This window comes from Ixodes scapularis, unplaced genomic scaffold (genome assembly GCF_016920785.2).
Source record: "Ixodes scapularis isolate PalLabHiFi unplaced genomic scaffold, ASM1692078v2 PGA_scaffold2__306_contigs__length_199485367, whole genome shotgun sequence".
Lineage (NCBI taxonomy): Eukaryota > Metazoa > Arthropoda > Arachnida > Ixodida > Ixodidae > Ixodes > Ixodes scapularis.
The window spans coordinates 106,019,714-106,039,088 of NW_024609857.1; the positions used below are offsets into that span (position 1 = coordinate 106,019,714).

General features: G+C 48.0%; 1 protein-coding gene across 1 annotated transcript in view; it reads left to right on the forward strand.

Moving 5' to 3' along the window:
• LOC8041186 (nuclear migration protein nudC) overlaps window positions 1-16,744 on the forward strand; it is a 55,639-nt gene extending 38,895 nt beyond the window's left edge. Inside the window, exons 9-10 of the mRNA XM_029974823.4 lie at window positions 10,918-11,036; window positions 16,628-16,744. Coding sequence (XP_029830683.1) covers window positions 10,918-11,036; window positions 16,628-16,679 — 171 coding nt within the window. The 3' untranslated portion in view covers window positions 16,680-16,744. The remainder of the gene's footprint in view (window positions 1-10,917; window positions 11,037-16,627) is intronic.
• The last annotated feature ends 2,631 nt before the right edge of the window (window positions 16,745-19,375 follow it).

The following is a 19,375-nucleotide window of genomic DNA, read 5'->3' on the forward strand; positions in this document are numbered from 1 at the left end:
ATACACTGGTCGCTCCTGTAAGGTGATTTTGAATGTGCCCGCCAAGGCTCTAAACACCCCGTTACTACCATAAGTGCCTTAAGGCTTGCATAATATGAACTAAAACCTGCATCTAAAAAATCTGCAAAGGCGTATGCGGAAAATATGCTCTCTCTAAACCAGGCTATTTTCCCGAAACCCGCAACTGCCCGTTCAGTCACACCAACAACAAAAATATCTCACCAACTTAAAGTATACAATCCATTTAAAAAGACACCCCAAAACTTCGGTTCGCGCATGCGCCGAACCAAAAACCATTGCTTGACAAAGCAGTCGCTCCTTCTCTATGCGGTCCGTGTGGACCATGTGGACCTCGTACTCCACCAGCTGGTCCATCTCGAAGGCTCTCAGCTGCGGCCCCCCGCCCCCAACCGGGAGCTCTGTGGCCTTGGCTTGTTTCTCTTTTGGGCTGGGCCAATCCTCCTCCTTGACAGGTTAGCCCTCGTCCACTTTGTCGGGGTCTCCACCCTGGGTCGGGGGTGCCTCTTCGCCAGTAGCCGCCCCAGCCACCGCTAGGTAGCCATCGTTTGCACGCCCAGCACTTGCCTGTCGACCGTCGGGCTTGCGGTCCACGGCCGAGGCGGACACCACCGAGAACGTGCCCCGCAGGTTTTGACGCACTTTCTCCTTGATCCCGAACGCCTCGCCCCCGGCCGCGGAGACAACCTTGTTCACCGTGAAGCTGCCCGGCTGCAGGTGCGCGTGGGGCACCGCCGCCTCCTGCAGGTACTTGGCCTCGAGGTTGAAAGGCTTGTTCCGGTAGAAGGTGAGCATCCTGCCGAGGGGCAGCTGGTGCCAACGGTGAAACACCTCTGCCCGGTTGTCCTATCCCTTGCCCGGGTCGTGGCACAGCTCGATGGAGTAAAGCTGGGCGTCCACCACCGCAAAGTCTCGCATCTTGAAGATGGGTGACAGCAAGACACACTGCAGGGCGCAGCCCCGGGCCATAACCTCGTCCTGGTGCGGTGTCGTCGAGGGCTTCCGTAGGAACACCTTGCAAACCAGCTGCTTGACCGCCGGCACCCAGGTACCGCCCCCGACTAGCTCCACCGACTCCACGTTTGTCGGCCGCAGCCCGGCCACCATCAGCGCCCACGCCATGGTACGCTCGGCACGCGCTAGCAGCTCGGTGGACATGGTCTCGAAGGTCTCCCGTTTCAGCTTGCCCGCAACGTCCCAGTCGTTCTTGTAGCACTCGATGTTGAGCGTCAAGTCGTGAGGGTTGGCACTCATCTGCTCCGGAATCGATAATCGCCTGCACCATCCTCGGGCCGCATTTCATCTCCGCTCTCCGCAAATCAGCGCGCGTACCATTCTGATTGACATTTATGTCCTGGGATATACTCTGCTGGGATGGTGTTAAATTTGTTGAGGTGTAACCCACCATGGAGTTATTCTTCAAGTCTCGGTCCCGCGCTTGTTTACTAGGACAGTCGCGGGAAAAATGTCCCATACCCTTGCAATTGAAACATTTCACCCTGGATCGGTTCGAAATTGAGCCCGGCCCTATCTTATCATGCTTTTTCCCGACAGGACTGGACCCTCTTTTCTTTTCAGACTCGCGGTTTTTCGCATATGCAGAGTTGTTGCGTTGTTTGCATCGTTCTCCCTCTTCAAAACGGTCAGCCAGCGCAGCCACCTCTGCTGGTTTAAGCCATTTTCCGGTCTCATTTAGCGTTACATAGGTCTGCATGTCGACAGGCAAGGAATCTCTAATGCGGTCAGAAACCATTAATGCTAGCAAGTCCTCAAGAGAGTCGATCGAGCGACTTCGAGCATAATACTCAAAGCAGCTCTCAACCCGTGTCGCAAACTGAGTCCAGGATTCTTTTTCCATTCTAGTGGCTTTGAGAAAAAGCCTCCTGTACTCAGCCGGCGACAGTTTGAGTTCCAAGAGAACTCGCTCCTTAACCGCACCGTAATCACTCGCTTCGCCGACAGGCAGCCTATTCACCAGCGCCCGCATGCCCTCCGTAAAATAAGGTCGCACGAGCGAACCCCTCAGGCGCTCAGGCACCTCATATGTCGCAAAGACATTTTCGACACCGTCGAACCAGCTTGGTACGAGCAGTTCGGACGACGGCATTTGTGTCAACACACCCTTCATGAGCCTGGAAAAGCTAAGCACCTCTTCCCTCAGGTTGAGTTCTGCGCCGCCTCCACTGGTTCTGGGTCTGTTTTCCGCACGAACTCGCTCTAGTTCAAGCTCTAGACGCACTAGCCGTTCTTCTTCTCTTACTAGCTCAATCTTTCTTTCAATTAGTGAGCTACTCGATCGGCCACCACGGTCCCCGTCCTCGTGCGTCCCCACGGTCGCCGCTGGTCTACTCTGAGGTGACGGTTCACCTCGCTCGTCGACATCGTTATCATTAGCTCCCTCCCGATCCAACGAGGTAACCGGCCTAAGCCATTCCCCACTACGTAGCTCCATGGCGGGCACTAGTCAAAATAATCACCTTACCCTTAAAGGTTGACAAGTCCCTATGGCAAGCACACGCAATCTGTCGATCGGAACAGTCCGGCCCGATAACGGTGTCCGAGTCGTGTAGACACTTCGCAGGGCTGTGGGTCTGCAGCACTTCTCGAAGCCGCGTCGAAGCGAAGTCTCGGCGATCCAAGTCTTCTTCGTTAAACACGGCTGCTGAGGCCCAGGAACTTGCCGCCTCTCTTCTTGTTGAATGGAGTCGCTGTCCGCTGAACCTGCTGAGTCGTTCCAGCCGGCGGGGCCCGCTGACGCAATCCTGTCGACTGCGCCAGTGAAGGTTCGTTTTCTTCTTAGGATTGCGTCAGGGACCCGATGACTGGGAACGCCGATGGTGTGCGGACGTTTATGGTCTAAAAAAATGACTGAAAGGACTCCATCAGTGAGAGAGAAATAAAAAGAAACGTCTATTTACAGTACAGATTGAAAGGTGGCCCGACCGACGTTCTTCCTGGCCCTCGCGCGTCTGTCTTCTTCTTCCTTCTCTTCGAGCCACAGCCGCGCCGCTCACTTTAAAGTCATTACTCAGAGAAAAGAAAGACGAAACCGAAACTACAGCCACTGTACCGAAACCCTGCGCACGTCGCGCCTCTGGATTTGTGGCCGTCATTTACGTTGACCTTCACATATTCCTGTTGTTTTCCAGTATAAGTGCAGTCGCGGAACTTCAACCATCCCCATGCAGATAATAATCCCAATAAATTGCAGCATCTCTAGCAGAGTGACTTTCTCCCAGGAACCGTCGCGCCAAGTGTACGTCTGCCGGTCCAAAATGTGCATCCAAGCATATTTGTTTGTGTTCTCACACAAAGTTCTTACCACCTGGGCAGTGAAAAACAAAAGAAAAAAATCCAGTGCTCTTGAGAATCACTGTGAGTCGCTCCGCAGTGTTGCGCCGACATGGACACCGGGCTGTCTCTTGGGTGAAAACTGGATATGGCGCGATGCAGTCAGAAATATATCCTTGCCGTTTGTTGTGGAGAGTCTAAGCATGCAAGAAACAGTGTTGTCAAATATGAAGTGTGTGTTTGTTTAAATACAACATGCAAGCTAAAACAAAACGTCTGCAAGCTCCTTTTGACATTCCAAGACCTTGGGCTGGAGTGTCGATGTCAGAATCATAATCTGACGGCCCCGCATCGTTACTCGAGTCATCAGTACTACTTGAGTCGTAAAAATCAGCAGCAGAAGTGGCCGAAGTGCTTGCTACAGCCTTCCGCTTTTGCAGTGCACGCGGTGAACTTGATGCCATGGCTCCCGACTATGTGGTTACTTTCAGTTAAAGTTCCGTTCTTCACAGCGCCGTCTCACGTCAGAAGATGAAAAACTAAACCAAAACTGAAAGAGGAGATTTCTATAAGCAAACTAGGTGGCGCTGCCCGCCTTGACTCGCCAATTGTGATTTTTCAAGACGCTTTGGAAGTCATTGTAACTCCGTGTCCGATTTCCTATGACGCGGTACTGAAAAAGTTAAAAGGGGCATCGTCTCGATGCAACTTGCTGGGAAATGAAGCAGCAAAACAAAGATAATGGCAAACTATGGAGACTTGTAAAACACAGTCCTATCAAGCGTTGTACAAAAATGTAGTTCGCAGTCCTATTAGTGGTAGTACGGTTTAATGCGCACAATGTGGACGACTTCTGGTCGTGGAAGGCAGCACGATGAAGTCAGTGTTCCGTCGGGCATTACCTTGTAGTTCCCGAGTCTACTAAGCACTCCGTAGGGTCCGAAGTAGCGCTTCTGGAGTTTCTCGCTTAGACGGCGTCACCATACCGGGGTCCAGGCCCAAACACTGTCTCTGGGCTTGAAGCGAACGTCGATCTGACGAAGGTTGTACCGGGTGGTGTCGAGACGTTGTTGATCTTCAATCCGGAGTCGGGCAAGCTGGCGAACTTCCTCAGCTCATTGAGCCACCACCTGGGCGTCGTGGTTGCCGTCGTCAGCTGGTTTGTGGGGCAGCATCGTGTCGAGAATGGGGGTTACTTTTCGGCCATGCGCCAGCTGAAACGGTGTTATCCTGTGGTGTCTTCCGCCACCTTGTTGTAAGCTAATGTGACGTAGAGTAACAACTCGTCCCACATCTTGTGCTCTATGTTGACATATATGGAGATCATGTCGGCAATTGTTTTGTTTAGTCTTTCCGTTAGTCCATTTGTCTGCGGATGCCGTATTTATGCGTGTAATGGCCGCACTGGTGTAATAGCCGCACCCCTAACTTTAAACAAATATTTGAAGGAGGAGTGCAACGACTTCCGGACTTGGGTAAAAAATTTGTGGAAGTTGCCCTCTGACACTTCTGAAGTAAAGAACAGACAACCGATTCCAGTCTTTGGGTCACACCTGGTCGCACTCCTGGTTACGTAACTTGTGGTGCCGTTTAGGTCCCCGTGTACTCTCTCGGAAGACGCTTCCTCTCCCCCTCTCTGCTGACATTAGCGGGCGTTATGCTGCAGCTTAGAGTCGAGCGAGGTAACATGAGCTTCTCGCCGTAGTTCCTTCGGCTGCCACTCGTGGCTGCAGGGGGGGGAAAAAGCTAGACTTTTGCTTTGCGACTATGCAACGAATTGCATAATTTTTTAATGAAGGAGATGTTTTCTCTATCCTCCGGGACACGATGAACAACATAAAAATGACGAGATGCAAATTCTTTTTATCTTAAAATCGTTGTACCCCCCTTTAAAAATGACCAGTGTATGGCCGCACCTACGATTTTAGAATGGCGCCCACCTGGCTGCGGCAGCAAACAACATTGAGGCACTATCCTGTCTTGTTTGTGCCTTGCTTTATTTCGAACCAGACTCAGTGCGTCTCTTTGTGTTTGCGAGTACCCTCGGTTTCCTGCGGTCATCCACTTCAGGCTTTTGGATGGGCAATTACGCGAGTTACGCGGCTGGCTTTAAACTCAAAGTTGTTGCTTTTGCTCAAGACAACAGCAGATGAGCGGCCGGGTGAAAGTTCTGCCGCTCTTTTGCCAACGACCATCCACCAGAAAACACCGACTGGTCGGCTGAAGAGGGCGTCCCTTGTAGAGGCGTGTGACTAGATTCTCGAAGCATGGGCTGCGGTTTCCTTCAATATCGTGGAGAAAAAGCTTCAAAGTAACTGGAATTTTCAACGAGCTGGATGGCACGGAAGATGACCTCATCTGGGACTGAGACGTTGAGACGAGTTCTGAAGATGAGTGTTCTACTACGGACAAGTGAAAAGGACTTCGCATGCCAGTCTGTGCAATACCGATAAATATATTCTTGTTCTACCAAGACGTGCGAGTACTTCCATCTCATGAAGACAAGTAGGGAAATTTTAACAAACAAGAAGGAATTCCAAAAAAACAATTTTGTGTTTCTCCGTGTATTGGTTGCACCCCTAGTTCTTGCCCGAAATTATAAAAAAAATACCTGCGGCCATTAGATGCATATATACGGTAATACACAGTGGCTTGACGGTGGCTGGTGCTGCCGAGACAAAGGTTTTTGCGTCAGCTGAGCCTGAACAATGATCCACGTACCGTAATAAGGACTTCGTGGGGGCCGTGCCGGAGAACAATGGACTCAATGAAAAAAAACTTGGCGACTTCAGCAGCCATACCTGATGGAAGGGCTTTCATCTGGGCGTACTGTGTGAGATAATCAGTCGCGACGATTATCCATCTGCTTACTTGCAGTGGGGGAGGGAAACGGTCAATGTAAATTCATTCCATTGCAATAGGCTGAAGAAGTCCTGCTTTTCTCGTTAGTGGTTTCTTCCGTCGTTGACACTCGTGGCAAGATCGGATGCAGTAATGGACTCTTTTTGCAAGTTTGGGCCAGTAGTACTTTTCGCACATCCTGGCAAAAGTCCTGGTGTAGCCAAGGTGTCACGCCAAGCCACGCCACGCCATGCCACGTGGCAGGCCTGAAATATTTCTTCTTGAAGATTGGAAGCTATCACGAACAGCCATGCCGTGTTGTTGCTGAAGCTCTCGTTGTAGAGCACACCTTGTCAGATTGAAAAGTTTGGCAGTGTTCGTATGAAAACAATTGAGAACAGCGTTTCCTTGTCCTTCTAGGTGCTCGATGAGTGCTCGCAGTTCAGGGTCGCCTCGGAGTGCTGCCATGTCGCTTACATCCAGAGCTCCGAGGAAACATGCATCGTCGTCGTCTTCGGGGTAGGCAGGACCAGACTCGAGAGGGGCTTTTGACAGGCAGTCGGCGTCATTGTGCTTCTGGCCAGACTTGTATACCACAGACGTGTCGAACTCCTGCAGTCGTAGGCTCCACTGGGCAAGGTGTCCGGAGGACTCCTTCAGATTTGTGAGCCAGCAGAGCGAGTGGTTGTCTGTGACCACGCGAAAGGGACTTCCATACAAATATGGGTGGAACTTTGTCATTGCCCAGACAATAGATTGCAAGGCACTCCTTTTCAGTCGTTGGGTTTGCTCTCTGCATTAGACAGCGTCCGACTTGCGTATGCGATGACGCGCTCTGCCCTGTCCTGCATTTGAACTAGTACCACGCCCCGTTCGGTGTTACTGGCGTCAGTGTGGATCTGTTTCAGTGAACTGGTCGAAATTGTCAAGGAATCGGGGGCGTCTGGAGTCTTTGTTCGAGCTCGTAGAATAACCGCTGGTGTTCTTCTCTCCACTCTAACTTTACGGCGTCCTTCGTGAGGTGCATTAGCGGTGTGGACAGTTTGGCGAAGTCTCAAACAAAGCGCCTGTAGTAGGCATAGTCCTAGAAATCTTCTCACGGCTTTCTTGTCAGATGGCAGCGTAAATGTAGATACGGCGCAGGTCTTCTCGGGGTCAGAAAGAACACCTTTGTTGTTCACAAAGTGGCCAAGGAACTTAGTTCTCCATAGGCGAACTGACACTTGGTTGGCTTGAGTGACAGGCCGGCGGTCTTAATGGCTTGAAGAACGGCTCGAAGTCGTCTCAAGTGTTTGTTGAAGTTCCGTGAAAAGACTGCGACATCGTCCAAGTAGATGAGGAAGCTCTGCCATTTCAGACCTGCCTGCACGGTGTCCATGACACGCTGAAAGGTGGCTGGAGCTCTACAAAGTCCGAACGGCATCACTTTGAACTCGTACAGTCTGTCGGGAGTGACGAAAGCCGTTTTCTTGCGGTCGCATTTTTCAACTTCGATCTGCCAGTAGCCACTCATCAGGTCCATCGACGAAAAATATCGGGAGTGGTGCAGTCCGTCTAACGTAAAGTCGATGCGAGGGAGCAGATGGACATCCTTCTTAGTCACAGCAATCAGTCGACGATAGTCTACGTAGAAACTCAGGGTTCCGTCCTTCTTTACAAGGACGACTGGGGACGCCCACAAACTTCTTGAGGGTTGAACAATGTCGTCGTCGTCGTCGAGCATCTCCTGGACTTGCTCTTAAATCACCTTCTTTCCTTTCCCCGAAAAAACAATTTCTGCAAACAAATTTGATTTTGAAAAATGTCATATTTACATCCACCAACATCTTGAGAGTAACCCCAGAAAGTTTCGTTACTTTCACTTTATAATTCATTTTTATAAATTATTTTCGGTCCACCGATGTTAAATAAAAGGTAGAGGTTGGTGCATTTTGAATGCATTTTTCTCCATTACACTTTTTGGCATAAATTTCACTTTAGGAAAACTATCGTTTTGATCTTGCGTAACTTGGATTCACTTTAGCTATGAGCTTGTATTTTTATTTTTGTAATTTTTCATGCTCAAGAACTAACATTTTGGACAAAGGATGCAAATCTGAAAAAACAGGATTTGTATTTATGTGGCTTTTTTGTCATGAAAGATGGTATAATATTGAAATAAAGCACCATAGCTATCTGTTCTGAACTGTCCTAAAGCAATATAACACACAAAAACGACAAATTTGTAAGTAATTTCAAAACAATAGTTTTCCTACGCAGACATGCCCACTTTCATCTTTGAACATTTACGATTTTTTTTGTACTTCACCTAGGTTAACAAAAACTGGCAGAAATGTTCTCAACATTAACAGAAACAAGCCTTGTAAATGTCATTTAAATCAGACACGTGGTTCAGATATTCACTTTTGTGGGTAGTGTCTCCCCTTAGGGAGAGTCTGTATGGTGACTAGTGGACAGGTAGTGCGTCATCGTCATTAATGATGCAGTGCTTCGCTACCGTGGTTTGTCGGACCCTTGATGTTGTGGCGAAACATTTGCCAATTTTGCTCAAAAGGTCAAGCAGACGTCCTCGTTCAGTAGCTGGAAGCTTCGGGTCAATGTCAAGTTCTGGGGGCGGCGTTCTCTTGTGCTGCGATAAAGTCGGATCTTCCAGAAGTACAGTGATTGCGGTTGAGTTCTGGAGCTCATCGATGTGGCCCACAGCAATTACCTTTTGTAATGTGCTGTGGCTTTTCTTGGAAATTTGTATCCAGGACTATTGCACGCCCGTTTTGAAGTTCTGTTTCTTGTACGATACCGATTCCTCTTTCTGAAAGCAACTGGAGGCTTCCCTCGAGCAGAACTTCGCCGCAGAAAGCTTCAGTGATCCCAACGGGTACAAAAGCGCTTGACCGCGGTGGTAATTTCACCTAGCTTGCGAGGACTCGGACCGCGGTTGACGTCGTTTTGGGTTTCTCCGGTGGTGGAACAGGTTTTTGTAGCATTAGCCGGTTTGCTCTGAGGTCGATGACGGCGTCATACTCGCAAAGAAAGTTCATTCCAAGGATAACGTCCCTCGCACAGTCTTGCAGAACAACGAACTTCACAGGGCACATCTTACCGTGGATCTCGACGTGAGCAGTGCATCTTCCGATGGGTGCGATGAGGTGCCCACCGGCGGTTCATATCTGCGGCCCATCCCACGGCGTTGTCACATTTCGCAGGCGGCGAGAGAGCTTCCCACTCAAGACTGAGTAGTCTGCTCCGGTGTCCACGAGCGCCGATGCGTCGTGGCCGTTGATAACAACATTTACCGTAGAGTACCGCGGATCCGCCCATTCCAGATTAAGAGCCCATTACCAAATTTGTAAGACCTGAGACAATATGCACGGTAGATTTATGTGTAAAATTCATGACTGGACAAGTGCCCATCCCCTATTTTTTCGCGATTATCTCCAAAGTTTGAGGGGGCGCTCGCCCAGTATTTTACGGTAGGTTGTTGGGCGCCATTGCAGGGGTGTCGTTGTGATGCGGGAGAGTGGAGCACTCCTCCGTTCTTGAAGGCTCTTTACCTCTGTCGTCTTCGGCAACGTCACCTCCAGGCATTGCTGCACTCAGTTTTCCCTCCGAGATAGGGGGGGCAGGCTTTCCCGCCGGTAGCTGCGGAAGGCTGAAAGCGCACGTCGAGGCGAAGGCGAACGGGAATCTTGTGGTAAGATCGGCACAGTGGGCAGAGGTCGTTGGAGAAACTCCTTAATGTCCCTTGGTCGCTCCCCAAAACAGTGTTGCGGGTCGCTTGGTGCAAAACCTCGCAGGCCCATTTGTCGGTATGGGCACCTCCGGTAGATATGGTCGACCTCTCCGCAGTGATAACACAGCGGTCGTCGATCGGCCGGGCACCACACATCTGTCTTCCTAGGTGCTAGTTGTTCGATGCGGATGAGCTGGGGTTGCCCTTCGCGACGTCAGAAAGTCTGCGGCGCTGGTAGGTCACGTTGAGGCGACGTCGAATACTGTTGGGCAGCTGGCGCTGGTCTCCAGGCTACTGCTACGTAGGTAGGAGAGGGCTCCTCGGGTGCTGCTATGCTGGCAGGAGCCTCTGGTTGGAATGCCTGCTGAACTTTGTCGCGGACAACTTCAGCTATCGCCAGCGAAGCAGGCTGGTTGGCATTGGGCAGGAGCTTCTTGATTTCCTCCCGTACGACATCCTAGATGATCTCGTGGATGTCTGGGGTGTTGCTGCTGTATGGTGAGAGGGCAGCGAAGCCGGGAAGTCTCTGGTAGTGGGAGGCCCGTGCTTAAAGGGCATGTTTGATGTTTTGTTGCCTCAGTGATGAAGCCTTTGACGGTGGTAGGCGGGCTCTGCACGAGGCCTCCGAGGATGTTTTCTTTCACTCCCCGCATCAGGACCCGCAGCTTTTTCTCTTCGGGAGTGTTTGGGTTGGCGCGGTTCATGAGGCAAAGAATGTCTTCGACGAAACTTGTGACACTCTCATTTGGAGCTTGACTTCTTGCTTGGAGAAGTTCTTCGGCCCGATGATGTCGCTGCTGGCTGGCAAAGGTGCTTCAATGCTCTGCCTAGAAGTCTTCCCACCATGAAATCGACGCTTCATAGTTTTGGTGGCTCTGCAGAAGCTGACATTATAGAGATTTTTCGTATTTTATTTGACTCCTGCTTTGGGAGTGTTGCAGCAAGAAATCAAATTCAACTGTGACGTTTTGTGACCCTTAGGCTATCTGATGCATTGGGTGTCCATAGCTGTATCATGCAAACTGTCTTTTCCGCAGTTGTCTGATCTTGACGGAGAGACAAGAGGCATGGTGGAGAAGATGATGTATGACCAAAGGCAACGAGAGATGGGCCTACCTACTTCTGAGGAGCAGAAGAAGCAAGATGTCCTCAAGAAGTGAGTATCTAAACCAATTCAGCTTGGCCGGTAGGCTCTGTAAGTGTGGTAAGGTTGGATAATATTGGGATATGTTAACTGTTACGAACTCAATGTATCTCTAGCCATGTAAAGTGGATATACCGTATTTACTCGCATAATCCTCGCACTATTTTTTGCGGAAAATCAATGGAAAGTTGGGGGTGCGAGAATTACGCGGGGAAAATTTTCCGTAAAAACAAAGAGCTCTAATAAAAAAAAAAAAAAAAAAGAAACGAGGCGGTTGCAAATTGAGGTTCTCGCGCTGGCAGCTACCTACAAAGTTTGAGAACTAGGTACCAATACAGGACTTACCTTTAGAATAAAACCACAGGTTCAACACAAAGCAAGATTTATTTACAAACGCAGTCTGAGTTAAGGCTGACCTACGTTGCCGATAACGACCTCAGTTCGAATTAGTCCTAGCATCGCTGGTCGTTGCCTCGTCGTCACCTCCCGATTCCTCGACGACCGCGGGCTGCGCGAACGCCGTCTAGTTGCGCGCCCGCAAAACCGGCTCAACTTTTGCCGCTGCAATACTGGGGGTGCAAGGATTACGCGAGGAAAAGGAAAATCCAATTTTAGGTGGCTCACATTAGGGGTGCGAGGATTACGCGAGTGCGAGGATTACGCGAGTGCGAGGATTACGCAAGTAAATACGGTATATTTGAAGAAAGTTACTTGAATTGTCTTCCTTTGGCTTCCACAATTCTTAAAAACAAAAATATATTTTAAGTTGATGTTTAGGGTAGTTATAAAAGTACTTTCAAAATCACTTTCAAAACTCCTGCCTGGTGCAGTCGGTGCTAGGGGAGAAGGAGTATGAGGTCTGTGAACGTCTTCTCCAGAATTCTGCGAGGCTTCCCAGGGTTTCTCCAAACCACCATCGGGCGATTGGTGACTTCGCAGCACATTTCCGTATCACTTCATGCGACTGTTGTTACTTGCCTGTTGGTCTACTTTTTTCGTTTTTGCAGTTTGTTTGTTTACATGTATATGGCATTTATGGCCTTGCATGCTTCTCATTGTGCTTGGTGGTGCTATTTCAGAGTGTGATGTGGCCGGCAACTGTTCAAAACATGTCTCATAGTGGTTTATTAATAAATATGTTTAATTCAGGGACTAATTATCCCCTTAACACAAAATTTTAGTTTCGACAAACGGTAAACCTGCATTAAACGAAAGTCAACAAGACAGCAAAAGAATTAGACGAAAGTGAGAGTACCATTAAAATGGTGACAGTAGCAGACTAGAGGTGCACAGGGACATGGTGGAAGCCTTAAAACATATTTATAATCAAAGAAACCTTGGTGGCGAGCAACTTGATAGCATATTTATTGAGATGCAGACAAGGAAGTGAGTCAAGCTTGCCGAGCGTTTTTTGCCAGGCTTCAGCTGTGGCTTTTGTGCAAGAGCCAGTAGATGAATGTCACCTCACTGAGGTTATTAATTTTCTCGATAAAGTTCACTAGCCCCTGCCTTCGCCATATTACTACGACACCCTGTTCTACAGCCCCACTTTCAGCCATGGCCATCTTAAAGGGACACTGACAGGGTATTTATGCTCGCCGAAGTTTTTAGTTGTACATGACATATGAGAGCCCAACTACCCAGAACACAATTTGCGGCTCGAAATTCGGTTTCTTTCCGCCCGAAAACCGCCGATCAAGAACTGGCCGGTTCAAGTCTCGCTCACTCTTTTTTGCGTGGTCACGGGCCATTTTCTAAGGTTTCGACATGACCACCAAATTTAATCAAAGTCGTTGGTCACTGAAGGGACACAATCAATATTAAAAGTAGAAAAAAAAAATACGAAAACAATTTTTTGTGGCTTCTATAAAGCTGCAAATATGTTGATTGAAAAAAAAAAAAAAAAAAAAATGTTGCACAGAGAACCGGAAGTATTCTGTGCATGCGTCGTTTCGCGCATTGTGGGACTCGGGGGGACGGCGATGGCAGCGGACAACGAGCGTGGGACCTCTTCTTCAGAACTGTCGTTCGCGGTACCGGCGAATCGTGTCTGCCTTTAAAAGAGAAATTTGGGACTGATCAAAAGAATTGGTATTCATCCCGTACGACTCGCCCGACCACCAAGCCGATTTGCACAAAGACGTCGCCGAGCCGTCGCTCCCCTCTCGTGGCTGAAGACATCGCTCGCGCAAACGTCAAGCACCGCACGAAGTGTGTACTTCGAGTTGAATATGCACGTGTACGATTTCTTCACTAGGTGCGAATGTCGCCAATGCGTGGTGCTTCGACTTCGACCCAGGAGTGCTTGTGCTGGAGGAAAACCGACAATAAACTTTCTAATTTACAGTTTATCGGCTGTATTATAACTCGGGGGGGAGTTCCCCCAGTGGCTCAGTGGAAAGACGTCCGCTTCACACACGGCAGGACCGGGTTAGATCCGCAGTGAAACCGTGTTGTTTTTTTTTTAGACATTTTGCGATGTTTACTTTTCTTTTTTTTACAATTATCATTGAAGAAAGAAACAAAAAAAATAACAAACAAATGCTGTGGACGAAACGTCTCTGAATTAAATGGTATGGGATTTCCTTTTTGACACCTCCAAACTCGATGTAATCCCTTTCCACAAAATGCAAGGAGCATATAAATCAGGTAGCGTCCGCTTCCCGAGGTGCCCGTAAATGTTCTACAGGAATTGCAGCCAGCCATTGGTCCCGATCCCGTTGATCTTTCGGAAACTCTGTCGCAGAATGCCACTTTTTGGATGCAGGGCATGTGAGCCAGCTATTCAAGCAACATCTTGGGTGTGTTATTTTCGGAGTCAATCACGGAAATTCACCACGGGCACTGACTACTCATCTTCTACTCCTGAATATACAAAACAACTCACTCTTGAAGTACAGAACAGCGAGCGGAACAAACATAACTGCAAAAGAATCGCACGGCAAATAGTTCCCGCTATGCCGCCTCGCATGTCGTCTTGTAAACAAAGGGAAAAAAAAAAAAGTGCACGGTTGGGTGTAGTTATTTGTCTCCACCACTCACTCTCTCCGCTCCACTTCTCCGACCTCTGTGCGCAGGTTTCAGTTTCGTTTTCGAGCAGTTGCATCTTTCAGCTTTATTAAAAATATACACTACTCTGCTGCCAAATATTAATTGGATAGTTCTCCGACAACTATAATGAAGCGCCTGGCACAAAATTAGAAACATTTTTTGGGGGGTGTCAGTGTCCCTTTAAAAGGCATGCCATGCCTCTTACTAAATTGCTCAAGCCGACTGTTGCCACTCTTGAACTCTGGCTTGTTTATTTGCAAGGCCAATGCCTCTGCTTTAGCAATCTATGCAGGTTTATGGGCAGGCAGTTCAGAAGCTGCGGCATTCGTCAACAACTTGAGACCTGCAGCTCGGGGTGCTTTGAATCACAAAAGCAAAATTTTCTTGCCTGAGAAAATTCTCAAACCCACCCAGCACATCGCTTATTCTTCACGGAGATCAGCAGTGCCGACAACACGATGGCAATCGATTTGGGCCTCCCACCTTTTTCTGCCTCTTGGATTATGACGGGCTTCTGCGCGAGCATCAAACACTTCTGCCTGGAACTTGGCAGTACCATCACTTTAGACCGATACACTGTTTACAAACAAGCCCGCATTTGCCCACACCAGGTGTGGGCACTGCGCGAGCGCTGAAACCAGGTTCGCTTGAGGTCAAGCTTCTGCGCATGTGCCGTGGCGACAACAGCGCCACCGGAGAGGCGTGATGTCAGAGCTGCGTGTTGGTCTGCAACCAGGTACAGGCTATGTGTGGTTCGCTACACTTATGTGGAGAAGCGCATGTCGGGGATGGTTTTCTCAGTATACCCCTCGGTCGCCGAATCCAACGGGAGAAAGCCGTGGCCCCAAACATGGCGTCGGAATGTGGACGTTGCTTCGACTCTTGTCACGTCGGTGGAAGAAGGCGGTGGCGCACTCCGTCACTCCGTTTGCCTTTTGGGATAAAAGGATTGCGAGAACAGATCGCCGTCATACCAAATATCATGCAATCTCCGAAAAAGATTTCGCTCACTCCCATTGGTTGTACCGTTTCTGCATCTTGGTCCATAGGTGGCAGGCCACAAAATAATAATGCAGCTGTGCAGACCGAGATGCCACCACCACTTCCAGTAGGAGTTCTAACATTTGTCTATTACTGCAGACTCTGGCTGACAGCTGCACTTTTAGGCTGAGCACAGCTGAGAGCAGGCCGTCTGCAGTCTTTTTAAAGAGGAGCTCCAGCGAAGTATCGGTGGCCATAGATTTCTATAACACTTTGTGCTCTAAATGTCCATCCACGATGAATCTATGAAGTATTTCTGCTTCAAAGCTGCTCTTAAGGAGCATCTTTGCTGCTTGTTCTTCCTGGTATCTTGTGAGCGTGTTTGGTGCGTGTCCTGGCGCCGTTTCTTCACACGTCCTTATTTTTGTTTTGGCGGCAAGAGGCCTGCTAGAAGCAGGCCGCGGGCTAAGTCTTTGACTTGGATAATTGGCAGAGAAGTTGTCGAGATCGCCGACTGCCACGATTGGCCAGTGCTGCGCTTGACCTTGGTGCTGGCCAGTGGCGGATGTCGGCCATCTTGCCGAGGTGGTCGGCCATCTTGCCGAGGTGGTCGGCCATCTTGTTGACTTTCTCGCCAAATGTCGTACTTAGAGGCTCAAGGCATCACTGGAACAAACGCGGCCGGATCCAGCCTGCGGGCCTTGGTTTGGAGACCCCTGCTTTATAGCCACTAATGGGTTGAGAATCCCAGGGAGGAGCTTCAGTGATCTTACCTTCAGTGCAAACCTCCTACCTTTGACAATGTCCGGCAGCTCGTGCACCTCCAGCTCAGGCTGGAGGCCGGGCGTCTGGAAGACACGCCTGGCCGTTCCCGTTCCGTCAATGACTACAGTCTTGTATGATTGCCTTGGGGAAACCCACCCCACCCGATGCATCTGTCAGATATTCCTTTGAGGCGATCGAATGAAATTAAATGGAATGTATGGCCCTGTCCTTTGCTTCATGTGGCATGGCAAAGCCGTATCTTACTATCATACTGTCTATCGCTTAATTAAGAGCCCTTCTTTCACGGACTGTGTAAAAGGGCCGAGATCCTCGTTACAAAACGTATACCACCACGTGCAGTACTTCAGAGGATGATCTGTACAAAAAAAAAAAAAAAAATTAAATTAAGAACAAAAAACAAAACTCTGAACACTTTGGTAAGAATCAAACTCACGCCCCTGATTCTGAGCTGGACGTTCTACCACCATGCCACTTAACGGGTGGCCGCACACTAACTGGTTTCATACCACGGTAGTCTTCACTAACTGTCTGAAAGCAAACGCCGATTTCCTGCTTTACGGCATTCACATTCAAACAATTTATGGGAAAAGAAACAAGAAATTCAACACATGCCATTGATCGCATAAAAATGGACAGAGTTTGAAATCTAATAACATGCTATAATCACGGTGAAAAAAACCGCAATGTCTACCACAATCCCCAAAGAGTGGCATGGAAAAACATTCCAAATATACACCGACTTTCTCCGGACGGTCAAGATAAATGGAGCATTTTTTTTCTTTCAGGTTTATGGAGCAGCACCCCGAGATGGACTTCTCCAAGTGCAAGTTCACATGATCGAGCTCTGTTCCCGCCAGCTGTAATAGTGATGCTTGTTTCTTATAAAACTTTTCAGTGGCAAAGCGTGCTGTTCCCTTTTGTCGATTGAGCAATCATGCTTTTATTTCATGAAACTGCACTTGGGCAGTCTGAGTATTAAACCGATTAAATGTTTTATTCTCTATTTTTTCTCTGCTTTTCTTTTGTAAGCCCGTTGCTGCGAGTAGTACAGTGAGAACAGTGATGTGATTGCTGCACCAATTGCGCCAAACTGCACCAAGGGGCTAACCCTGCTACATCCGGCTACATTTCGCCAAAATATGGCTAATATGTGCCAAGCCTGCGCCAAAGAACCAATTTTGGTCGCCTTTCAAAAACGAAACTAAACTAAGAACCGTATAATTGAGCATGCGTGAGCTAGGTGGCACAAGACGCTGCCCGATACAAAGTACCCTGCATCAATTGTCTATTCGGTCTTGCATGATTTTTCTCGTCTTCCGTTTCGCGCTCTCGTCGTCTCGAGATCTTATCTCGTCTCCAGGGTTTTGGGACAGATGTAACAGTAAGAAAGCACAAAACAAACAGAGGGACGCTTGTACATGTCTGTTTTCGTCCCTCTGTTTGTTTTGTGCTTTCTTACTGTTATATAGATATAGCTCAGCATTATATAAATAAGCGAAAATAAAATCTTGAGACAAACATGCAGCTCTCCTCTTTCTACATGTGCATCGAAAGACACTGACTGGCAAACAAATGATCAGTGGAATTGTATAAATTACTCAAAATTGTACCTAGGAGGGAGTTGCTAAGGCAAAAATGTACTCTGTATATATGGGTGCACTTAAAACTTAAATTATATTTTCACTCCTGCAAATTGTTTTTAACAATAAATAATAAATGTCGGGTGTGTCAGGTTGTCAGGTTCTAACAATATTCTTATTATAACTGGTAGCAGTGTGCAAAAACACAAGAACAAAGGGAGGAGTCCACGAGACGAGTGCTCGTCTTGTGCATTCCTCCCTTTGTTTTTGTGCGCTGCTACAAGTTGTAATCATGAACCAACTCACCTGCATCACCACATTGATTCAATATTTTAGCTGAGAAGAATTACCAGAAACGCTCAAATATCTTTTTTTGGCCGATTCATTTGGAGAATATAAGTCTGTGATTTCATCTCAACTCGGGCACGAATTTGGGTTGAATTTTTAAATTTTGTCAGAAAAATATGTGTTCTCAGGCAATTCCTATAATAAAAGAAGACTCAAATGGCAAGTTCGTCGGATTTTTTGTTCTCAAATTATGTACCGTTGAAGCGGCCAAGGTGGAAACACGTTTTTCCAGCTTATTGGGGATGCCATATTTCACTCCATCCCTTTTCCTTACTTTTTATGCTACATCAATACAGCTTTTTGGGAACACGTTCGAGGTATGCTTTTTTTCTAATTAAGCATCTAGGTCATAAGATCCTTAATGTTTGTTCCTTTAATTATCAAGCCGCCTCTCTGCGATGATGTTTCACGAAGTTCAGCAAGCTGTGCTGTGTGACCTAATCATATTTTTAGGATCTTTACATCACCGTAAAGCTCTAATTAAGCTTTTTCTTTTGAGTATAATTTTAATGTTTTGTGCCAAATATTTGATGCATGACATGTGCCTGAAAATATAATATTTCGGAAAACTGGCAAGTTTGGAGCCGATTTTTTTAAAAATCTCACCTCTTATTTCTTGTATTTTTTTATTCACAGTTAGGTAATATAGCAGTCTATCAGGAACTACCAACAGAAATTGTAATATATTGTTTGTATGGCCGCTATTTAGACTCGAATGTCGTGCTATGAGCGTTTTGAACGGGACTGCACACAGGCGCTCTGCTGAGCAGAATTTTGGCCTATGTAAGGTTTTCTATTTATCGTTAGCAGTGACCTCAATATCCAATCATAGACATTAATGAAATTTGGAGGAGTGCACTTAAATGCCGACGTACACTTTGCGCTTTCCACTTTTGCCCGCTCCCTCCTCTCCTATATCCTCTCCACTTTTTACCTTGCCCCAACTTGGCTCCCCTCGCAGCTTAGGAAAAGGGAGCGCTAAGAGGATTATCTTCCCTGCAGAAAACCCAGGTTGTACGTCGGTCTTTAAGAAAAAGTTACAAGTCCGTATCCACAAGTGCGGGCTTAGCGCTTGCTTCCTCTCAGTACGAGGGAATGCAGATAGAGAATAGACCCTTCCCGAAATTCAGTCTGGCCACTTTGATCACTATCATTATCAGTGGAACGGCATCTGTGCCATACCAATGGCGGCCTTCTAGTGACTGATAAAAGAAGACATTGAAGATGCTCCTAAGCGGATCTTGCGTGGCCTGTACATTCGGGGGGTCAGTACGACGCGACGTAGGAATGGAACACAAGAGCTACGTAAGCGTTTATTTCTAATAACTCAAATTCAGTCAATCTGTGCAGCACACAATCTGCTTTAAAGCACTTTGGTGCATAGAATTTTCTCGAGGCATCTGAGTGGGTTGGAGCTTTGTTCCGAATGCAGGTTCTTGGTCACCGTCGAACGGAAAGTGATCGAGAAAGAACACACTGAACAATTACTCGCGTGCTGTTGACTTGCGAAAGTGACAGTGCCGATACAAGTTCATGTCCGCCATTGATATGGCAAAACCTAAACTGCTTTACAAGCCACCAGATGGCACTGAATTTCGGAAAGGG